A 21,322-nucleotide genomic window follows, 5' to 3' on the forward strand; every position below is an offset into this window, starting at 1 on the left:
CGTCGGCCATTTTGAGTAGGCCTCGTGGTCTCCGCTTGCCTGCTGTGCTCCCTGGGGTACCTTGTAGCTGGTTGGTCTCAGTCTGGTTTTTACGGACCGGGATAACCCCCACCGGTCCTGGGGGGGGGGGGGGGGAGGTGATTTACTGGGGTCCCACTTATTGCTTTCGTGCCCGGAGAGCGGCCGTCTCTCCGCGGCTCAAGGTCTGGTAGGCCGCAAACCTCGGCTTATCTGTCAGGCTGATTTGAAGCTCGAGAGAGGCACCGTTTGATGCGGTAGCCCAACCCGGTTCCGATTCTCGTGGTCTGCGGCTCGTGGGTCTTGATGGCTGGGCGAGATGCCCCGTTTTTTGTTCCCAGACGTGGGAGCTCTTGCCCAACACGTCTGGGCTGCTTGGTTGCTTGGCTCCGCCCCCCCAGTTTTTATGTTTTTGCAATAGAATGCCGTGGTTTAAGGTGTCAAAGATCTTGGCAAAATCAAGGAAAATAGCTCCAGTTAGTTTGCTCCATGTCAGTTTGGATGTAATTGGAACCTTTTTAGAGGGCAGTTGTGGATGAGTGATTTGGACGGAAGTCTGATTGATCAGGGGTTAAATAGTTCGACTGATGGTAATACTCACACAGTTGCGTGTGAATGCATTTTCCCAAGGTTTTTGACAATATGGGGAGCAATTCTATTAAGCGATAGTTAGAAACCAAAGTAATTTCACCACTTTTATGGATAGGTACAACTCTTGCAGTCTTCCAAAGTTTGGGTATGTATCCTGACTCAAAGGATTCAGTAATTAGGGTTGCGACAGGTTTATCAATTGCAAGCACACTGAGCTTAAGCAAAATTGCTGTGATATGATCAGGTTTTTTTTTTTTTTTTGTTTGTTTTAGATTATTAAGTTGTTTATTAATGACACTAACAGGACCAGGTCTAAAATGTAATTTCTTTATATGGGGTCTTTGCAAATTTAGTGGGGCCTGATCCACATTTGTAATTTTATTTATTAGCTTACCAATCAGGGTGGTGCATCATCCAACAAAGAAAGATTAAAGGTATTTGCTACATCTAGTGGATGTTGCAGGGTTTGGTTATCATGGCAATTAGCAGTAAATGCATGAACCTTGTATATAAGGTTTGCTTCTGCATGGCCTCAAAAATGATGCCTGAATGAGCCTTACAAAAAGAAGCACTTTTTTATTCTTGGTGTAACTTAAGTCTTACATCCTTTTCTTTTTGTAAAGTACAGATAACACTGGTCTTAGAATATGAAAAACAATGCCACTACAAAACTCAGAATAATAAGGATGCTTTTCTATTTTGGCACAGCCTTACACTGTATTTTTTTGTTAAAATTCTACATATTGATAGATACCAATTGTGGTGTCTTAATTGTACTATTTTCTTCTGTAAAAAAAAATATCATTATACATCTTACTGTTTATTGTAGAACTCATCCACAGTACTTTATCATAAATAATGTAACAACATATATCTCATTTAGTGGCAATCCAGGAATTTTAATATGGCAACTGTTGCCAAAATGTGACCTTTTTATTACATAAATGGACGCAGTACCATCATCTATTTACAAGCACACAGTCTGCAAAAGAGTAACACATATACATTTATATTGATTCTCCCATAATTCACTTCTGTGCAATCCACAGAACATAACAAGTTAATAGTGCAATATGTAAAGTAAACCTTTTATCTTTAAAATAAATGTGCATTTGAACATTTGTGGAATTTAGAGTTTATAGAGTGGCAAACTTGGCGATAAATAGCAGTCTTCAATTAAAAATACAAAAGCAACACTCCAAACCTCCAAACACATAAAGCGATTTAGCTTGCTGTTGCACTTCCCTGGTTGTCAAGCAGACAGCTGAGAAGCATTCCTTACTCCTACTTTAAGTCAGCACTTGTGCAGACATTTTATGAGTTTATGTTTCCAAAATAAAAAGGGAAGTTCATACTTACTCTGTAGGCAGGCCCATAATTTTATGGCATGAACATGCTGTGTGTTCAAGACCCACCTCTTAGGTCTGGCTCTCTGAGAAAGTCTGAGCAATGGCTGCTGCTATTAATGGTCAGTGGATTAGGCAAATGGTGTGCACAACAAGACCCCAACATGTGAATGGGGCTGTCAAAAGACTGTTAGCAGCCACAATATTACTGCTACAAAAACTTACTCAGTAGTTGGACTCCCCTAATTTGATGAATGGAAATGGGCTGAACTAGATTTCCTATAAACTTATGCTAGACAAGAGTTTATGGCATAAGAGATCCTCTCATAAACCAATATGATTGGAGAAGCCTCTTCCTGGTCTGGAAGGGGCTCTCTACTGCTGCTTATCTGTGCCTTTGCAGCGGGAACATTTAGGAGGAACATGTATGTTATTTATGTATTTATACACATATACACAGCCTTCTCCTTCTCTTAAAAGTGATTCAAAAATTACACTTCTACAAAACCTATAAAAGGGGCAGGAAAAGAAACTATTTTTTTTTTTAAATTGTGGTGTCTTAATTGTACTATTTTCTTACACATATATTTCCCTTCTTTAAATAAGCGACATGTCCACTCATAAACAGTGAAAACCAGAATTGCAACTGAAAAGTATCCATATATGTAAACATACATATTTTATGTCTGAAGACATAGAACAAGAAAAGAAGGCAGTAGATCTAGAATAAGTCAATATGTATTATCTTGTATTTGGCAGATGCTTGTGCGGAGATCCTATTCCAGATAAATTTAACAAATGATACACGTGTTTAATGCATCCAGAGTTTGTGCACATTTCTGTGCTTGGGATTTTCTAATTTACTTCTGTATTAAAATATAACATATATAAGATTAATTGTATAGGATTATAAAACCAGGCCTTTGTATGAGGACTTTGGAAGATCAACATGCAGAGCAAAGAGGAGTTTTGAACCTCGGACAAAAAAAAAGAAAAGAAAACTCCAATCAGGCAGCATGTATTACATGGTCCAATATCTGTACATAGAATCAAGGTATCAATCTTCACTCGAATTATCCAGATCATCCAAGTCGGAAACACTCATAACCTCTGAAGAATTGTCAGCCGCATAAGGAACTCTGTCCATGTAATCCAAACACATCTGTTTCCAAACATCAGCATCCATAAGTACAGACCTAGGCAGAGTGATGACACAGGCTGCCATACCCGAAATATCATCCTCTAGCTGTGGTCCCTCCTCCCAAAAATCCTTTTCTGCTTCATATATATGCACATAGTCTGTTCTGGAACCTCTGTTGTGAGACCTTCCTCCCAGAACGTAGATTTTGTTGTCTAAAACAGCAATTCCAGGCTCACCATGCCCTCCATGAAGTGGGCTCATTTGATACCACATGTCTGTTTTTGGATTGTAGCAAACCATCTTAAAGACAGGTTGGAAAAGGGAAAACAAAAACAAAAAAAACAATGAAAGATATAACAGGTCATGCCATGGTTACATTCAAACCTAGGTACAGTTGTAATTAAAATTATTCATTTCCCAATGAAAATCAGGCTTATTGTCAAGATTTACAAACTTTCAGTTTTTTGCAATGAACAAATCAAACAAAATAAATTGAAGCAGCTCAACACAATGAATGCTTCTAGTGGTTTCCTCAAAATCAAGTGAAAATGCAACTTATAATGACTTCTCCAGTCTCAATATTATTCAACCCCTTAATGTCAAGCATCTTTAGTATTTAGTAGAGCACCCTTTTGCGGTTATTACCTACTTTAAATGAAATGTATAGCCAGACACCAGCTTCTAGCAACCTTCCTGAGGAATCTTAGCCTATTGCACATGGGCAATGGCCTTCAGTTTCGTAATATTCTTGGGTTTGCGTGCTGCAACCTCCTTCGTCAAATTCCACCAGAGATTTTCTATGAGGTTCAAGTCAGGTGACTTATGGCCACTGTATAATTTTCCAGGAATTTGAGATATGCTTGGGATCGTCGCCCAAGCTTCAGCTTCCTCACAGACGGCATAATACTTGCTCCTAGGATTTCCTGATACTTCAATGAATCCATTATGCCTTCCCCATGCTACAGGTTTCCAGTGCCAGAGGATGCAAAGCAGCCCCAGAGCATCACCAAGCCACCACCATGCTTAACTATAGGCAGAGTGTTCTCTTCAACATATGCTTCATTTTTCTGCCTCCAGACATACTAGTGATATATTGGGCCACAGAGTTCCAGTTTTGTTTCATCCCACCACAGAACAGAATCCCTAAACTTCGGTGGCTTATTCATATGTTTTGAGTATATTGGAATGGACTATTCTTGTGCTTTTGGGTCAGTAGTGGTGTATGTCTTGGAGTTCTGGCATGGAAACCTTCTGAGTTTTGATAGGTGCCTTACGGTGCTCACTGAAACCTCAGTGCCTGTTGCCATCAAGTCTTGCTGCAGATCTCTTGCAGTCACTCGGGGGGGGGGGGGGGGAGTTTCCATAATGTGCAACCATTGATAGCTTCCTTTTCCTGCCTTGTCCAGTTAGTGTAACCACTGTTGCTTCAACTTTGAACTTGCGAACTATGCTTTCAGACGTGTCTCTGGGAACATTCAGTTCCTTCTCTATCTTATTGTATCCTGTTCCTTGCTTGTGAAGGGCAATAATCTCTTCTCTTAACTTTGCTGACCATTCTTTAAACTTAGCCATATTTCTAACATGCAGGCAAACGTGACACTCAACAAAACCCTAGCCAGTTCAGGTATTTCAAGTGTTCCAGCTCAAGCACACCTAGTGCAACTAATGAGGACCTTGATTACTTGCATCAGGTGTGCTTGAGACAACAACTGCTTTGCATTTCTGTGCTGTTGTGAGGGATTCTATTCAAGGGGTTGAATAATTTTGACTGGAGAAGTTATTATAAGTTGCATTTCAACTTGAATTTGAAGAAAACCACTTGAGGCATTCGTTGTGTTGAGCTATTTCAAATGCTTTTGTTTGATTTATTCATTGTAAACAGCTGAAAGTCTGTAAATTTTGACAATAAACCCGAGTTATAATAGGGGTTAAATAATTTGGATTACAACTAATTCCACTAAGAAGCTTAAATTATAAAGAGTATATACCGTATTATGTTGTCCTCTTCTATTTGAAACAGATATATTTACAATATAAAGGAATACTGTAACGTTAGTGAATACAGGTATCCGGTATTCCTAGTGCTACAGTGTTCTCCTCGCCATTTAGAATCAGTCCCCCTACCCAAGAATTTAATTATAAAAAGGAAAATAAAAGGTTGTTATTTACTTTTTTCCCCAAGTGCAGAGATCCAGTCCCAGCAGCTGCCCAACCCACTTCCGGAAAAGTAACACAGACTTTTCGTCTTCTCATCCAATCCAATGCTCCTTGTAGATGAGCATTGGGGATGAAAAACGCATGCACGGCCAGCTCTACGAGAAGCTTTTGAGGAGGTTACCTGTGAGAGAAGAGTCTGACTCGTTCCTCTCAGGAAGGCCACTGCAATGAAAAGATTGCTGTGTCTACTAAACAGCAATGGTTTACACTGCAGGGCTAAAATTAAAGGGGCACTGAACCCAGACAACTTTATTGAGATGAAGGGTTCTGGGTACCTATAGTGTCCCTTTAACTATGGTTGCAACTGTAATAGTTTATAAGTTTGTAACTTCCATGCTAAGGCTTGAACACATTTACATGTTGTACATAAAATTTGACAATAATACAGCTTCTCTAACATTTTCTATTTCTTTATTTTTTTTATTTGTTCTGCATAATTTCAACATTTCTTTAATACAATCCATTAAGACTATAAACTGAGCCCAGTAACTCACATCATTAAAAGGGAGTGGCACTTAGTATTTTAATATGATGATAAGTTGTGACCTGTGTTTACAAATATGTGTTTGTGAGGACTGAAAAATAAAATATAAATTCACACCATTGTATTTACTTGTACCTTGGTTGGGGGAGGGGATTGTCATGTAAAAAATATTCTCTTTCATATGTTTGCAAAAAAACAAAAAATGATATTTGGGAATCCGCTAAACATCTAAGAAAAAAAATAAAACATACTATATTGGATACAATATAACTGCGCTTGTTTAGCATGCACTCACGGTGTGTTGGAGTAAATTGCGCCTTGGTATGCCTCCCCTGGTAAAGACCTTTTTAGGTTCCTCCAGGTGCAGATCCAATTGACAATTAATTTCTGAGAGTCAGGATATTCAGCCTTGTGAAAAAAGGTTTTAAAAACAACATATCAAAATTTTTAAAAATTTTAAAAATGTTTTATATATTGTTTTAAAAACCTTTTTGTATGCAATAAATCTTTCACGAGGCTGAATATCCTGACTCTCAGAAATTTATTGCGAATTGGATCTGCGCCTGGAGGAACCTAAAGAAGGTGATAGCCCCCCCCCCAGTCTATACCAGGGGAGGCACCAAAAGGTGCAATTTACTCCAAGACACTGTGAGTGCATTCTAAAGAAGTGCAGTTATATTGTATCCAACTGTACTATACTATGTTTTGTTTTTTTGTAGATGTTTAGCTGATTCCCAAATATCGCTTTGTTTTTTGCAAATTCTATATAAGAAGGGTGGTGGATTGGGAATACCACCTGGGAAGCTACATCTTATTGAAGTTAAACGGACACTATAGTCACCAGAACAACTACAGCTTATTGTATTTGTTCTGGTGAGTAGAAACCTTCAGTCTTTTTGCTGTAAACACTGTCTTTTCAGAGAAAATGCAGTATTTACATTACAGTCTAGTGATAACTTCACTGGCCACTCCTCAGATGGCTGTTAGAGATCCTTCCTGGGTCATGGCTGCCTCAAATGCATCCAAACATTCAGTATCTCCTCCCTCTGCATGCAGACACTGAACTTTCCACATAGAGATTCATGGATTCAATTAATCTCTATGAGGAGATGCTGATTGGCCAGGGCTGTGTTTGAACCATGCTGGCTCCTTCACAGCATAAAACAAAAAAATAATATTACTAAGGAAAAAAAGAGGAATTCACAAAGTGTTGTTTTTTTTTTTTTATTTCATAAACAAAAAGTTAGATGGTAAAAGTTGCTCACCTGCAACAGAAAATCCACCACTTGGACAGCGGTGTAAAAATAATTTATAAAAAACAAAAAAGCACCTTTTGCCCCCCCCCCCTCCCCCCTTTATACATAGGAATCAACAAATTTGTGAACCAAAACTAAAGATCTGTATTTGAATAGTAAAATGATGGAAGAAGAGCAGTAAGGAATAATTTGGTGCAAATATAGGAATAAATAGGCACAAACAGGAAAAACTCCCAAAAAATATTTTATACATAATCCCAAATGTTTCTGTTGCTCCTCTTCTAAAGCAATATGTGTCCTCAACTGGACTGTGATACAAATGGCTACTTCTGTCATAGACATAAAAACAGAAGTACCACAAGTAAAAACCTAAATGACCACTACAGTGGAACGGAATATCATAAAATTGGAACGTTTATTATGGTGGTCAGTGTGTCCATTTAACACAAGCCATAGGTAATGGAATATTTTCAAGAAAAGTAATGGTTCTGCTTTTAGATAGATATCTCTAATATCTAGAGATCAGCTCTTTCCCAAAAAATCATAACCATTATGTTACTAGCATACGATGCTAGAAACTCCTCTGGGTGTGTATGGCATGCATATGGAATACAGCTTTGAAATGTTTGTCCAGGCTGATAGCTCTGATAGGTGTCTATGAAATAGATTTATTCATGACACAAACTTTAATGATGCTTGGCTTGTATGCCTGTAAGGTGTTACTAGTGTACCAAGCAAGTGGTTTCATTCATATTATTTATATTTTTATAAATTAAAGTACTAGCTACAGTGGTTTCATGAAACATTCAGAGCATGCCCAATAAAAACAATTGGACGGCCAGGAACCTCTGGTTTGGGGTGAACCTCTAGTTTTCATTGAAGGAGGACAATAAGTAAAATGAAATCCAACATTCTGAATGCATTATAAAATAACAAAGACAAAATAATACTTGCCTTCCAAGATTCTGAAACTGCACAGTTTAGATAACACAAAGAAGGAGGGGGCTCCTTTGTAAACTGGTGACAGCTATACTGAAGCGTTGTCCATTTTTGCATAGTCTGGTACAGCTTTATGAACTGTTTGCAGTCATCAGCAAAGCCGAGGAGAAAAGAGATTAGTCCAAGTCATGTGCACTCCTCGAAATATGCATAATTTGGACAAAATGTACCAACTCAGCCCAGAATGTAATGCCTGCTGACAGCCCTAGGAGAATGTCTGATCATTGCAGCAGTGTTCACAAATCACTGCAGATATAAGTGACTCTTGGTGGTGAGAGAGAGTGCATGGTACTCTTTGCACCATACATTTTGCCATAATGCAGCATTCGGTGGTGCTTACTGTGACCCTGTAATGTGTATATTTTAGAGTCTAATAATTTATACTCCCCAGTGAATTGTCATCTGAATGAACTATTTTGTAGGCAGTTTAAAACTCTGCATTACTAAATTATTTATCTCAATGCTCTCAGTCTGGTTAATATGTGACATGTCCACTGCAATCAAAATTTCTTACCTCCAAAACATCTTGGCGGAAGCCTTCATCGTCATTACTTCCACCAATAACATATAATTTTTCCAAAACTGCTGCCATTCCATGCCAAGCTCTTCTCTCTGGACCAGAGGCCAAGTGTGTCCACTGGTTCTTTTCTGGATCATAACAGCAGGTGTCTTTCAAGTAGATACTCCCTCTTCTGCCACACGTTATATACATCTTTCCATTCAATGCTGCCGCAGCATGTGCATGTACCTTTATAAAGAGACACGGAACATTGATGATTATATCTTCTGCCTGAAAGTCTATAGAACTATAAAAGTACTGGATTCATGCAACAGTTACTAATTAACAGATTAACAACTATTCTATGTTTGACTGGAAATAAAAAAAACAAACGATTATAACACATTGATAAAAAGTGGAAATTGATATGAGCTTCTCAAAATCAATAAAAAAAAATAACTATGGATTTTCTGATACTTTTATTAGTCAACACAAAAAGGGTTAAAAAAAACCTCTTAACATTTAATTTTCAATGTATTATATGCCATTTTCTCTGTCTCAGGACAGGGGCCCAATATGTAAGATAAAAGTTGGAAAAATACAGAGTGCTTATTTACTAACATGAGACTTTTTGAGAATTCAAAGTGAATTTCAAATTAAGGCCACAGTAACTGAACTGGAAGCATAGATGACTTGCTAAATTTTTCCAGTTTTGCTATTTTGACCTTAAATATGAAATCCATTTTGACCTCCTGGCGATTCTCACGTTAGTGAATAAAACTGTGAATTGTAGCAAATTAAAAACCAAACTGCTCAATTTAGAGTAAAACATGTGGGTATAGACGAGTTTGATGACTTTTCTACATAAGCTATTTTAGTCTAGATTTTGACATTAAGATTTTCATTTGCTGTAATTTGGAGGTTAGGGAATAATTCTGTCAATATATTTTAAAGAAAGCACTGTGTATGTTTTCTTTAATCTCACGTTATGTTAATTAGTTGTGATATTTAGGGGTTTAGAATACAAACAGCATGTATCTATCTTATCTTCCATCACTGTGTAGCAGAATACTGAAACGGATACACAGTTTTATGTCTTCTAGGGTTATAGTGAACGGATTTTTGCACTGCATGTTCTACAGCAAATAATATTTTCATTTTACATTTACTAATTTTTATGCGAGACTCAATAAAAACTGCACAACTAGTACATGTGTAGCACAATAATAAACATGTTACTGTTCTTTTTCTTTGAAAGGAGTGTAAATAAAACTGATGCATCATGTTTAAAGGGTTACTGCAAGAACCATGACCACTTCAGTAATTTGAGCTGATCATGGTGCCTGGACTCATTTTGAAACAATGCACTAAGCTTTTCGCTGCCAGTGGTGGCTATTGTCAATGCAGAGCATGCTGGCACCAGATAGCTAACGGTGGCAGCAACCCCACTCCAGTGGCCCCTGCCTTCCACTCAGTCCACCCTCCATGACATCCCCCACTCTAGCAAGGGAGAGTGACGCCAGCCAAGGAACATCAGGCTAGTAAGTAAAAGAGATTTGTTTAATCCTTTCTCATTCAGTGGTAAGGTTAAATGAGATATGTTGTTTTTATGTATTGTTTCCTTTCTAATGTTCGTAATGGTTACAGATGTCTACCCCCTCTTCTTATAAACAAATTATAGCAGGCAGTGAAGGTATGGATAACATTTAACATTTTTATTATAAGATGTAGGATGGATTTGGTTGTGAGTTAGGTGGCAAGGAGTTTCAGGGGGGAGAGCAGGAGTACAAGAGGAAAGGAAGAGGTCTATACACAAGGGAACAAGGGACTGCCCATTTCTGGTATAATATGGAGATAAGTGTATTAAGAATAGGACTTTATTATGTAATCATACACATGTGACTGTCTACTTTCCAGCACTCAGAGTGTAGAAAAGATAATGGGGATAATTCCTTCCCTCTGGGTTCATTGACTGGAATTCATTCTCATACACACCTAACAAACCCTGTAAAAATGCAACACTGCCGACATACCGTATTATACTTCAATTGCATGCACACACACTGCCTCTAAAACAGAAATACACCCTACACTCACAAACTGATGCTCGACAGAAAAACACATTGAAACTCTCACATTGATAATGGACAGAAATACACACCACATTCACACAATGATACTACACAGATGTACACTCACACAGTAACAGTACACAGAAATTTACCTTCATATTCACACAAAGATGCTCCAGAGCACTATAACCCCACATTTTCACACTAACATCCCACAGATATTTACACACACATTCATACACCTAAATTCCACACGTATACATCCCCAAATTTACACACAGACAATTCACAAATATACAACTCAACAAACATTGACTCTCTGTGCTCGACGAAGTTTCAGCACAGAAATACACCTCCACATTCACACACAAGGGGCCTAAACAATTGTTTTGCACAGGGCCCTCTGCTCATTCCTTCTGCTACTGATGTCGTCATATCAATCTACTCTTTAAGGTTACAAATGCAAAGAACCAAAGTTCCACTCATATTACAATCAAAGGGCTGTAGAAGCTACTAGTGGTAAATAAGTAATCTTTATGAACACACTTAATGGGATAAAGCAACTCAAATGTAATAAGTGTATTGTAAAATATTTTCATGAATAATTTATTTTAGTTTGGAAACATATTTGGGCAGGGATTTTCATGATTAATTGCATGATTATATAGAGAAATTTGCTTGCCGGTTTCTTCATTGGTGCCACATACTCCCAACGATTGGTCCATGGATCGTATCTCTCTACTTCTTTAAGCTCATCGTGGTAATCTCTGCCTGCAACTGCATATATAAAACCCCCCAAAATACAGACAGACAGGTCAGCCCGAGGCTGTTGCATTGGCTGGATCTGGAACCAACGATTGTGTCTGGGGTCAAATCTAAAATATAAAGTAGATATTAAAAAAATGTTTACATTAGCATGACATGGAGAAGAAAAATCACTGAATTAAATCTGGCAATTCTGTTATTCACTGAAGAGGATAGTAAGTATATCTACCACTTGCAGCATTATACAGTTGGCACAAAACGGTGATACATTTCATCGTACTAAAAATATATTCGATGAGCTTAACACCTTGAAATAGCGTCACATGCAACTAATTTAAAGCGGTGAATCTAATTTTGTCTGCCACAACTCCCCTACAGTACATAATGTCAATCTCCTTTCCCACTGTGAGAAACTCTGCACTAATTCCTATTCACTGGCCTGAAACCATACGCTACTATGTAACCTCCTTTTCCCTAACCCAGGAAAACCTCCTGTCTTTTTATACAAGATTTTGGAAATAGGACAACGTTCTGACTCTTAACATAAAACAATGGGGTTAAATTTCTTAATACATAAATCCGCCATTAGCATTCATTACCAAAAAGCTGCATATAAGTGAAACATCCAATGGTAGCATTATGCCTGAGAAGCTAACCTGATTATTCTCTAATGTAGAAAGTTGGAGATGCAACAGAGAACTTGGTACACTTACTCATGTAGGGTGGTCTTGTCTTTGATAGCCCATTCTGTCACATGATACCCTTTGTGAACTCCAAGATGACAGATTCTCTCCTCACTTTTACTATAAGCATCACACCACACAACCCAAACAAGCTTACCAAATTCGGTTGTTCCAGTTCTCCTGTGTTAAAGAAATTCAATCCTATAAACAACTTATCCTTTTCGTCTCCAAAACCAAAGATGCACTCAAACCTTGTTTTATTGGCCATCTGGTCTCCGAGGTTATAGCCGGGGCAACTATCCCCTTCCGCTAAATACCTTCTAGGAGCTACTGGTCATTAAAACCACTGACAGGTGAAGTGAATAACATTGATACAATGCCACCTGTCAAGTGGTGGGATATATTAGGCTGCAAGTGAACAGTTAGTTCTTGCCAATGTGTTGGCAGAAGGTAAAATGGGCAAGCAAAAAGATCTGAGTGACTTTGAAATGGGCCAAATAGTGATGGCAAGATAACCGGGTCAGAGCAAAACGACAAGTCTTGTGGGGTTTTCGCGGTATGTAGTGGTTAGTACCTACCAAAAGAGGTACAAGGAAGGACACCCGGTGAACCGGCATCAGGGTCATGGGCACCCAAGACTCATTGATACACCTGGGAAGTGAAGGCTAGCCGTCTGATATGATCACGCAGAATAGCTATGCAGCTCAAATAATTGAAAAACTTAATGCTGGTTACAATAATAAAAAAAAAGTCAGAAGCATGCAAGCTCTGGAAAAGCTTCATAATGGCCGTCCTGCGGCGCATGGGTTTTGAACCTAACATCCTCAGATTTATCAGCGCAATATATTTCTCCCCGAATGCTCTGATATGTTAATGGGGCTTTAATGCCTGTGGTAACTATAATAAATGATACATGGCAGGGCTGTTCTCTCCCATGCTATTTGTGCGTACGCTGTTGCTGAATGTGGTACATATGAACCCTGATATTAAGGCATCAGAACTGCACCATGGATCAATGGAAGAAGTTTGCATATGGCAGCAGCACCCACTATGGGAAGAAGACAGACCCATGGAGGCAGTATCATTCTCTGGGCAATGTTCTGCTGAGAAACCTTGGATCCTAGCCTTCATGTGAATACTTTGACACTTACCACCTACTTAGAGAATGTTGCAGACCACGTACACCCCTTTATGGCATTGGTGTTTCCGTGATGGCAGTGGCCTCTTTCATCAGGAAAATGCACCCTGCCATACAGCAAGAACTGTTCATGAATCATTTGAGAACCATGACAAAGAGTTCAAGGTGCCCAAGGTATGTTTATCTTCCAAATTCCCCAAATCTCATCTGTGGGATGTGCTGGAACACAGTTGCCCCGGCTATAGTTGCCCCGGCTATAACCTCGGAGACCAGATGGCCAATAAAACAAGGTTTGAGTGCATCTTTGGTTTTGGAGACGAAAAGGATAAGTTGTTTATAGGATTGAATTTCTTTAACACAGGAGAACTGGAACAACCGAATTTGGTAAGCTTGTTTGGGTTGTGTGGTGTGATGCTTATAGTAAAAGTGAGGAGAGAATCTGTCATCTTGGAGTTCACAAAGGGTATCATGTGACAAAATGGGCTATCAAAGACAAGACCACCCTACATGAGTAAGTGTACCAAGTTCTCTGTTGCATCTCCAACTTTCTACATTAGAGAATAATCAGGTTAGCTTCTCAGGCATAATGCTACCATTGGATATTTCACTTATATGCAGCTTTGTGGTAATGAATGCTAATGGCGGAATTATGTATTAAGAAATTTAGCCCCATTGTTTTATGTTAAGAGTCAGAACGTTGTCCTATTTCCAAAGTCTTGTATACAAAGACAGGAGGTTTTCCTGGGTTAGGGAAAAGGAGGTTACATAGTAGCGTATGGTTCCAGGCCATGGAGGCCCCATCTTGGATGACTTAAAAGGATCTTCTGCTAATGTCTTGTTACCCGATACCACAGGACACATTGAGTGGTCCTGTGGAGTCCATGCTATGTTGCATCAGAGGTGTTCTGATAGCACATGGGCAACCTACATGATATTAGGCAGGTGGTTTTAATGTTGTGGCCGATTGCTGTGTACAACATAGATGACTGACAACTTCTTTACTCTCTCAACCCCCTCCATATACGTTTGCACCCACTTCAAGTAGGAATCTACCACCCTCAGTTTTTTTTTCTCTATTTGCATTTTAGACTGTTGTCTCCCATTCCGTGTTAATGATCACCTGACATTTGTATGGTTATAGTTTTATGATCTTTGTACAATCCTGTTCTGCCTTCAATAAACTATACATGAAAATACATAAATAGAAATATATGAATTACTTTCAGCTTGCAGCGCCTCTAAACATTATCTTGCTAGTACAGAGAACCAAGGTTAGACATTAGAATATTGCCTATGAATTTTATACACTACCAGTGAGTTCTTACATTATTACCATTCTAGCAAAGTTTTAATTAGATTGTTCTGTAGTTTATGTATTTTGAACCAAGAGTTAAAAGCACATATGAATTTGCATATGTGCACTATATATGAAAGACGAAAATTACAACTAAACAAGCATGTATTCAGATACTGTTTATGCAGTTAGACAACTGTCATAGTCCTTAAATGGTTAAATAATATTCATTAGGTATATGTTGCTTTTAAACTCGCATAACAATGTACAGTGATCCTGATTTATATTTGACTGACTTACACAAGTGTCTGTTGCACTAGTACAAGCTGTTCGAATGTGCATGTAGCTGATGCAGAAAGAAAGGGTTCCTCTGTGTGTACAGACAAAATATATGCTATAGATAGAATCATTGACGACAAGTGACAAATCTGATTAAATATAAAGCTGTTTGGAAACAAAAGGAATTATTCTTCATAAATGACTGTGTCCAATGACTGGGAGCATCAAACAAACCATACCTCCAACATCGTGTTTCTGCTCGGTAGCCTCTGATATTGTTATCTCCTCCAATCAGGTAGACAAAATTATTGAGCACTGCGATGCCTTGATTAGACATTCGGGGTGCTTGAGGTGCAGTGAATGGTCTCCATTCTCCAAGAACAGGATTCAAATATTTGGCTTGATCAGTAAGTACTGTATAGGGGGCAGAGTACATTCCTCCAAAGCCCACAACGCAATGGAATTCAGATCGAAGCTGTGTATGGGGACTCTGAATCACTGGCTGCATAATTTCATTCTTGTGGTATTCTAAGGCGCTGGACACGGTCTTTTTGAGAGGACATGGCCCCAACTTGTCATGAAGCCTTTGAAGCACGGACAGCTCCATCAGTGGGAAACGGACTGTCTCTAGGAGTTTTGGAGACTCTGACAGGCTCACCTGGTCAGTTTCCACCTGCTCTGGAGTGTAGTGATAAAGTAAAGCTCCCTCGTACACTTCATTTTCAGATTCCACCTGAAAAGAAGAAGAGTCATGTTACGTACACCCATATGATCATAGTTTATTTCACCATTGTGGATGCATAAATGCACATCACATTAAGTCTCAGAATATAATAAAAATATGCATTTTTGTTAATTGTCGGATACACATAGATCCAAAACATTGTCAACCATTGTCAATCAAATGTTAATGCTAATGTTTCTTCTTTCTGTAGTTACAAGCATTGCATTTTTAGCACCAAAACAACTCCATATCAAAAATTGGTATTTCATATACATTGAATCTTTATGAAATACTTAGATCGACGGTGTTGGAATTTCACTGGAATTCCAACCCATTCAAAAGATATACTTTGACAAATTAGGGACTACTTTGACTCAGTATTTTTCCTACACTTGACAAAAAAGGCAGAGCTACAGCGGTCAAGCTTTTCATTTCCCCCAGCTGTCACCAGTGACGGCTGTAGGGAAATAAAGCTCTTCTATGGAGGATCCAATGGTCTTGCGGAACCAGTGTTATTTTTGGCTGCAAATTTCAATTTAGTTTTAGTCATGGTCTTTTGACTAAAAAGCCATTTTAGTTTTAGTCGTATTTTAGTCGTCTGATTTGTTTTAGTTTAAGTCTAGTTTTTGTAAACTAAATCTCCGCTAGATTTGAGTCCACTAAATTTTCAGTAGATTTTAGTCAACACAACTTAAATCTAACAGGTTTAATTACATTTGTCTCTTTTGCCCTTACCCAGCCCTTCTGTGGCTCTTTGTGTCCTCCCAGTCCCTCTAGGTGTCTCTGTCCCTCGCCCCTGTCTGTCTCTTTTACATCTTCCACAGCCCCTCTGTGCAGTGTAAATTTTGACATGAAATTTCAATTCAGTTTTAGTCATAGTCTTTGACTAAAAAAACATTTTAGTTTTAGTTGTATTTTAGTCACTGAATTGTTTTAGTCAAGTAAACAAAATAAACATTTGTAGACTAAAATTGTTAGTAGACAAAATGAACACTGGCGGGAACCTCCACAGATCTCAATGCAGTACTCTCGCGCATGTGCAAAATTACAGTGCTGATGTCAGCTCATGGCGACTGAAGAGCCAGGAGCTAAAGAAGAGTGTCAGGAAGAGCATGTCAGCACTCATGAGGGACAGGTTCAGGTAAGTAAATTTCATCTTTTCTGGTGGTCATGATCTCCAACAGACCAACAGACTCCAAGCTGCAATGTCACCGCAGGGGTGTTTGCAAAGTAAGCTCAGACCCCAGACGATAAAAGAGCCGCTTTAATGCAATGCATGTGCCTTGCATTAGTCAACTGCTTCGTGGCAAAATTGGAAGAGAAAAACATACTTGCCGTGCATAACCGCTACTCTGTATCTGCTACACAGACAATATTTGAATCATGTACGATAACGGTCTCAGATTCCCATAAATCTATAATACATTTCAGTCCATTGTAAACATTGCAATCATTTGGGCACAAATAGCAATTTCATGGGGGAAAAAAAAAACAGTCATCATTAAGAATACCACACATACATACACAGAGTCAAGAAAACAACAGCTTACCTCTCAGGCGCACATAAAGCACTTTAACCTACAGGCATGTCATCAGGCATAAATGCAGAACAATGAATGAATGTCATCAGGTATAAATACAGAAGAATAAAGACTCCATCATCTACAGATGACATTTCATCAGGAATAAAATTGGAAGAATAATAAAAGGTATATTATCTACAGACATGTCATCAGGTGTCAATATAGAAGAAGAATGAAGATTCTATCATCTACAGACAGGTCATAAAGTATAAACGCAGAAGAATAGCCATACAAAGAAAACAAAGTGCCATTAGTGGTCAAGAGCCACTCCCAACTTCAGCTCTTGAAGCAGAAAACTAATAGAACTTCAAGCATACCACAGCAAAACATTTCAAGAGAGTACCCAGAATCTCGGTAACTTTCAATGTTAAAGAAATCGGCAGTAAGGACAAACGTTGAAGGCCAGTATACATCACATCAACCTACCTATAAAAAGAGAAATGTAAAACCTACACATAAATGTATACTACAGACTAGATTCGAATAAACCTATCTAACCTTTATCAGAAAATCAATGGTACTTTGACTTGAAAATCATCTTATGTGATATGAAATATCTATTGAGTTCTATGGAGGTGAAACTTGTCAATAAATATATATAATATCAATAGATCCTTTATAATTAACCCCTTAAGGACTGAGCAAGTTGTAATCAAAACAAAACAAACAAAAACTGGAATTTGCGCTATATGTCTGTTCAGGCGTAATTCACTTTTTTTCATATTAAAGGGACACTATAGTCACCAGAACAACTAAAGCTTATTGGATTTGTTCTGGTACGTAGAATCATTACCGTCAGGCTTTTTGCAGTAAACACTGTCTTTTCAGAGAAAATGCAGTGTTTACATTACTGCCTAGTAATAACTTCACTGGCCACTCCTCAGATAGCTGTTAGAGATCCTTCCTGGGTCATGGCTGCCTAAAATGCATCCAAACATTCAGTGTCTCCTCCCTCTGCATGCAGACACTGAACTTTCCTCATAGAGATTCATTGATTCAATTCATCTCTATGAGGAGATGCTGATTGGCCAGGGCTGTGTTTGAATCATGCTGGCTCTGCCCCTGATCCGCCTCTTTGTCAGTCTCAGCCTATCCTATCGGGAAGCACTGTGATTGGTTTAGGCTACCTCTTCTGATGACGTCAGCAGACTGCTTGTTTTTTTTTTAGGCAAACAGCATGCAGAGTTACAGCTTCTGGATAGAATACAGTAAGATTTTGCTATATTTAAGGAGGCATGAGTGGCCCAGGGGGCTAGATGGTGGTTTTAACACTATAGGGTCAGGAATACATGTTTGTGTTCCTGACCCTATAGTGATCCTTTAAGTGCACCCACACTTATTACATATAATTTTGTTCAGAAGAAACAGGGCTTTCATTTCACATGAACTATTCATATATGAAACACAAAGCATTATGAATAAAATCTAAAAAAAAAAGTGTGAGGAATTAAGATTTTTTTAAATTCTTTTTAGTTCTGCGTGGCATTTTAACTGTGACTGTCTTAATCCTGTTAGCTTTTACTGCAATAAAATGCACATATTTATATTCAGCAAAGTCGCACAAGTACAACAGTACCCCCCATGTACAGGTTTTATGGTGTTTAGGAAAGTTACAGGGTCAAATATAGCAGGTTTAATTTTTTAGTTTATACACACTGAAATTTGCCAGACTGGTTATGTTGCCTTTGAGACTGTATCGTAGCTCAGGAATGAGAATTACTCCCATGATGGCATACCATTTGCAAAAGTAGACAACTCAGGGTATTCAATATGGGGTATGTCCAGTCTTTTCTAGTAGCCACTTAGTCACAAACCCTTAGCATTTATATTTGTTTGTGTGTTATAAATGCAAAAAAACAATTATGAACGCTAACTTTGGTCAGTGTTTGTGACTAAGTGGCTACCATAAAAGACTGAACATACCCCATTTGCAATACCTTGGGGTGTCTTATTTTGCAAATTGTATGCCATCATGGGGGTAATTCTCATTCCTGGGCTACCATACGCTCTCAAATGCAACAACCAATCTGGCTAATTTCAAAATAATAAAATGGAAAAGCAAGCCTTATATTTGACCATGCAACTTTCAAAAACACTATAAAACCTGTACATGGGGGTACTGTTATACTCGGGAGACTTCGCTGAACACAAATATTGGTGTTTCAAAACAGTAAAACATATCACAACAATGATATCATCAGTGAAAATTTTGTTTGTGTGTAAAAAATGCAAAAAACATTTTATATATGTGTGTGTGTGTGTGTGTAATAAATTCTAAGTGTATTTTTAAATTATAATATATGTATATATACTTCATATATATACATATATTATTATTTATTTACCAACATATTTTTATTTTACAGTAGCAGGGAGACTGTCTGACAGCACAGGCAGTCCCCCTGGAGGCAGATACATGGACATCTATTGCGATCACATGGCCCGCAGGGGGCCTAATTTGCCGAGAAGGGACTGTCTGGGCAGTCCTCCCAGACCGGGAGCAACGTCAATTGCCGGTGGGGTAACGGCAGCGATCGGGTTAGTAATAAGGATAGGTTCAATGCCGCCTGCTGGCGTTTAGGCTTGGCTCCTTAATGATGGCATAGAACGCCTGCCGTCCTTAAGGGGTTAATCAAAAAGAAAAAACAAACAAATAGACACACCAATGGGAGTATAGTACTGTCATTGAAACATCAATGTAACAGAAATATATAGGAGGAAAAATGAATTTGCCAGTTTAATGCTTTTAACGTGGGCCTAAAAAGTGACCATAAATAATTAGCTAGATTTAGGGTGTAACGGACAAATTAAGGTATTAACTTTACTTTAAAGGGCCCAATACAAAATAAATAAAAATCACTGTTTATAGATATGCCCCAAGTGAAAATGTGCATGCATTTAATTGTGAATTTTTCATTGGTGTATACTAAAAACAGCCTGCAATACCTTAATTTCTAGTGAAACCATCCTCTTCTAGCCCCACCCAGACTTTCTGTGGCTGTCCAATCACAGACTTCCCAATGCAACTCAATGAGAAGTCTTTGCAATGTAGGTGCTCTGGGCAATTGCTGCCTCTTGTGCTCAGCTCCACTGAGCTAACCAAACCAGGAAGTAACATGATCAAAGCTGTGGGGAGGGGGTGTAACCAGGTGAAATTATAGAAGTGTAAATTTCAATTGAAAGCCGCACAAAAAAAAAAAAAAAAAAAAGAGGAAACACTCAACACATAAAGATTTTAATCAAGCTAAAGTATTTTAGAGGTCCGAAATATCCCTTTAATTGCATCTTGAATGGCTATTTGTATTATTGTTCCTATCCTGGCAGTTTTTGGTACTTGTTACACCCAGAATTACCCCAGTATAGCTGTTAAACTATAACTCCAATGACCCACAGCCAGAATTTGACAGGAAAGAGACTGGAGAGCTACATATGATTATGTACTACACAAACTGCGGTTTGAGACTACTGGATGAATCACTATCCAAAAACATCATGTTACTATGCAGTTGTCTATTTTCATTACTTCAACCCAAAAAAGTGTTTGAATTGAATACAGTTTTTAGTTGCAGCAACCCTTTCTAGAAAAGAAAAAGAAAAGGGAAAAGAAAATTGGCCAAGGTCAATTTCTCCCAGAATCCTGATCTTCCTCTGTTGATATCACTTCCCCTCCCTGCAGGAGGAGATATTTCCCAAAGGCCAGGCTAAAGGGAAGATTTGGGCAGCATGGAGCGGGGAACCAAACTGTCATTGCATTCTTATACATACTTCCAAATGGTTGCTGCTCAGTAAGGCGTACACCTTTTCCAGAGGGAGCTGTCGGTATATCTGCGAGCGTGAAAATGTGATAAAATTTTTGTGCACAAAGGAGTCCAAATGTTCACTTAATTGGATCAGATGAAAGAGGTCAGCCAGTTTGTACAACTCTAAGATGTTTTCTTCATCCACCCACGATATGAGGAAATCACAGCAGAATTTAATGACTTCAGTGATCTGTAAGTAAAGTATTACAGTTACAAAAAAGTAAAACGTATCAGTAGAGTTCTTTGGATACTAGACCTCAAAAGCTCTATATGTATACAGATCAGTGTTGTAAAACTTTATATAGTAACCTCTCATAAGTAAACATATCAATAATAAGGTCCCCTTCACGTAAATTAAAATGTAACAAAAGAAAATGTAATCTACATATTATGCAATCCAAATCACCAATAAATACAAATCAAATGTTACTGA

At 38.3% G+C, this 21,322-nt stretch overlaps 1 protein-coding gene across 1 annotated transcript in view; it reads right to left on the reverse strand.

The window, feature by feature from the left end:
* Positions 1-1,487: 1,487 nt before the first annotated feature.
* Positions 1,488-21,322, reverse strand: part of KLHL22 (kelch like family member 22) — a 53,743-nt gene continuing 33,908 nt past the window's right edge. Inside the window, exons 4-8 of the mRNA XM_063454506.1 lie at positions 20,855-21,079; positions 15,022-15,515; positions 11,306-11,498; positions 8,567-8,800; positions 1,488-3,396 (exon numbers count right to left, since the gene is read on the reverse strand). Of these exons, the coding sequence (XP_063310576.1) occupies positions 3,013-3,396; positions 8,567-8,800; positions 11,306-11,498; positions 15,022-15,515; positions 20,855-21,079 (1,530 nt within the window). The 3' untranslated portion in view covers positions 1,488-3,012. The remainder of the gene's footprint in view (positions 3,397-8,566; positions 8,801-11,305; positions 11,499-15,021; positions 15,516-20,854; positions 21,080-21,322) is intronic.

Source organism: Pelobates fuscus, chromosome 5, assembly GCF_036172605.1.
Source record: "Pelobates fuscus isolate aPelFus1 chromosome 5, aPelFus1.pri, whole genome shotgun sequence".
NCBI classification, from domain to species: Eukaryota; Metazoa; Chordata; class Amphibia; order Anura; family Pelobatidae; genus Pelobates; species Pelobates fuscus.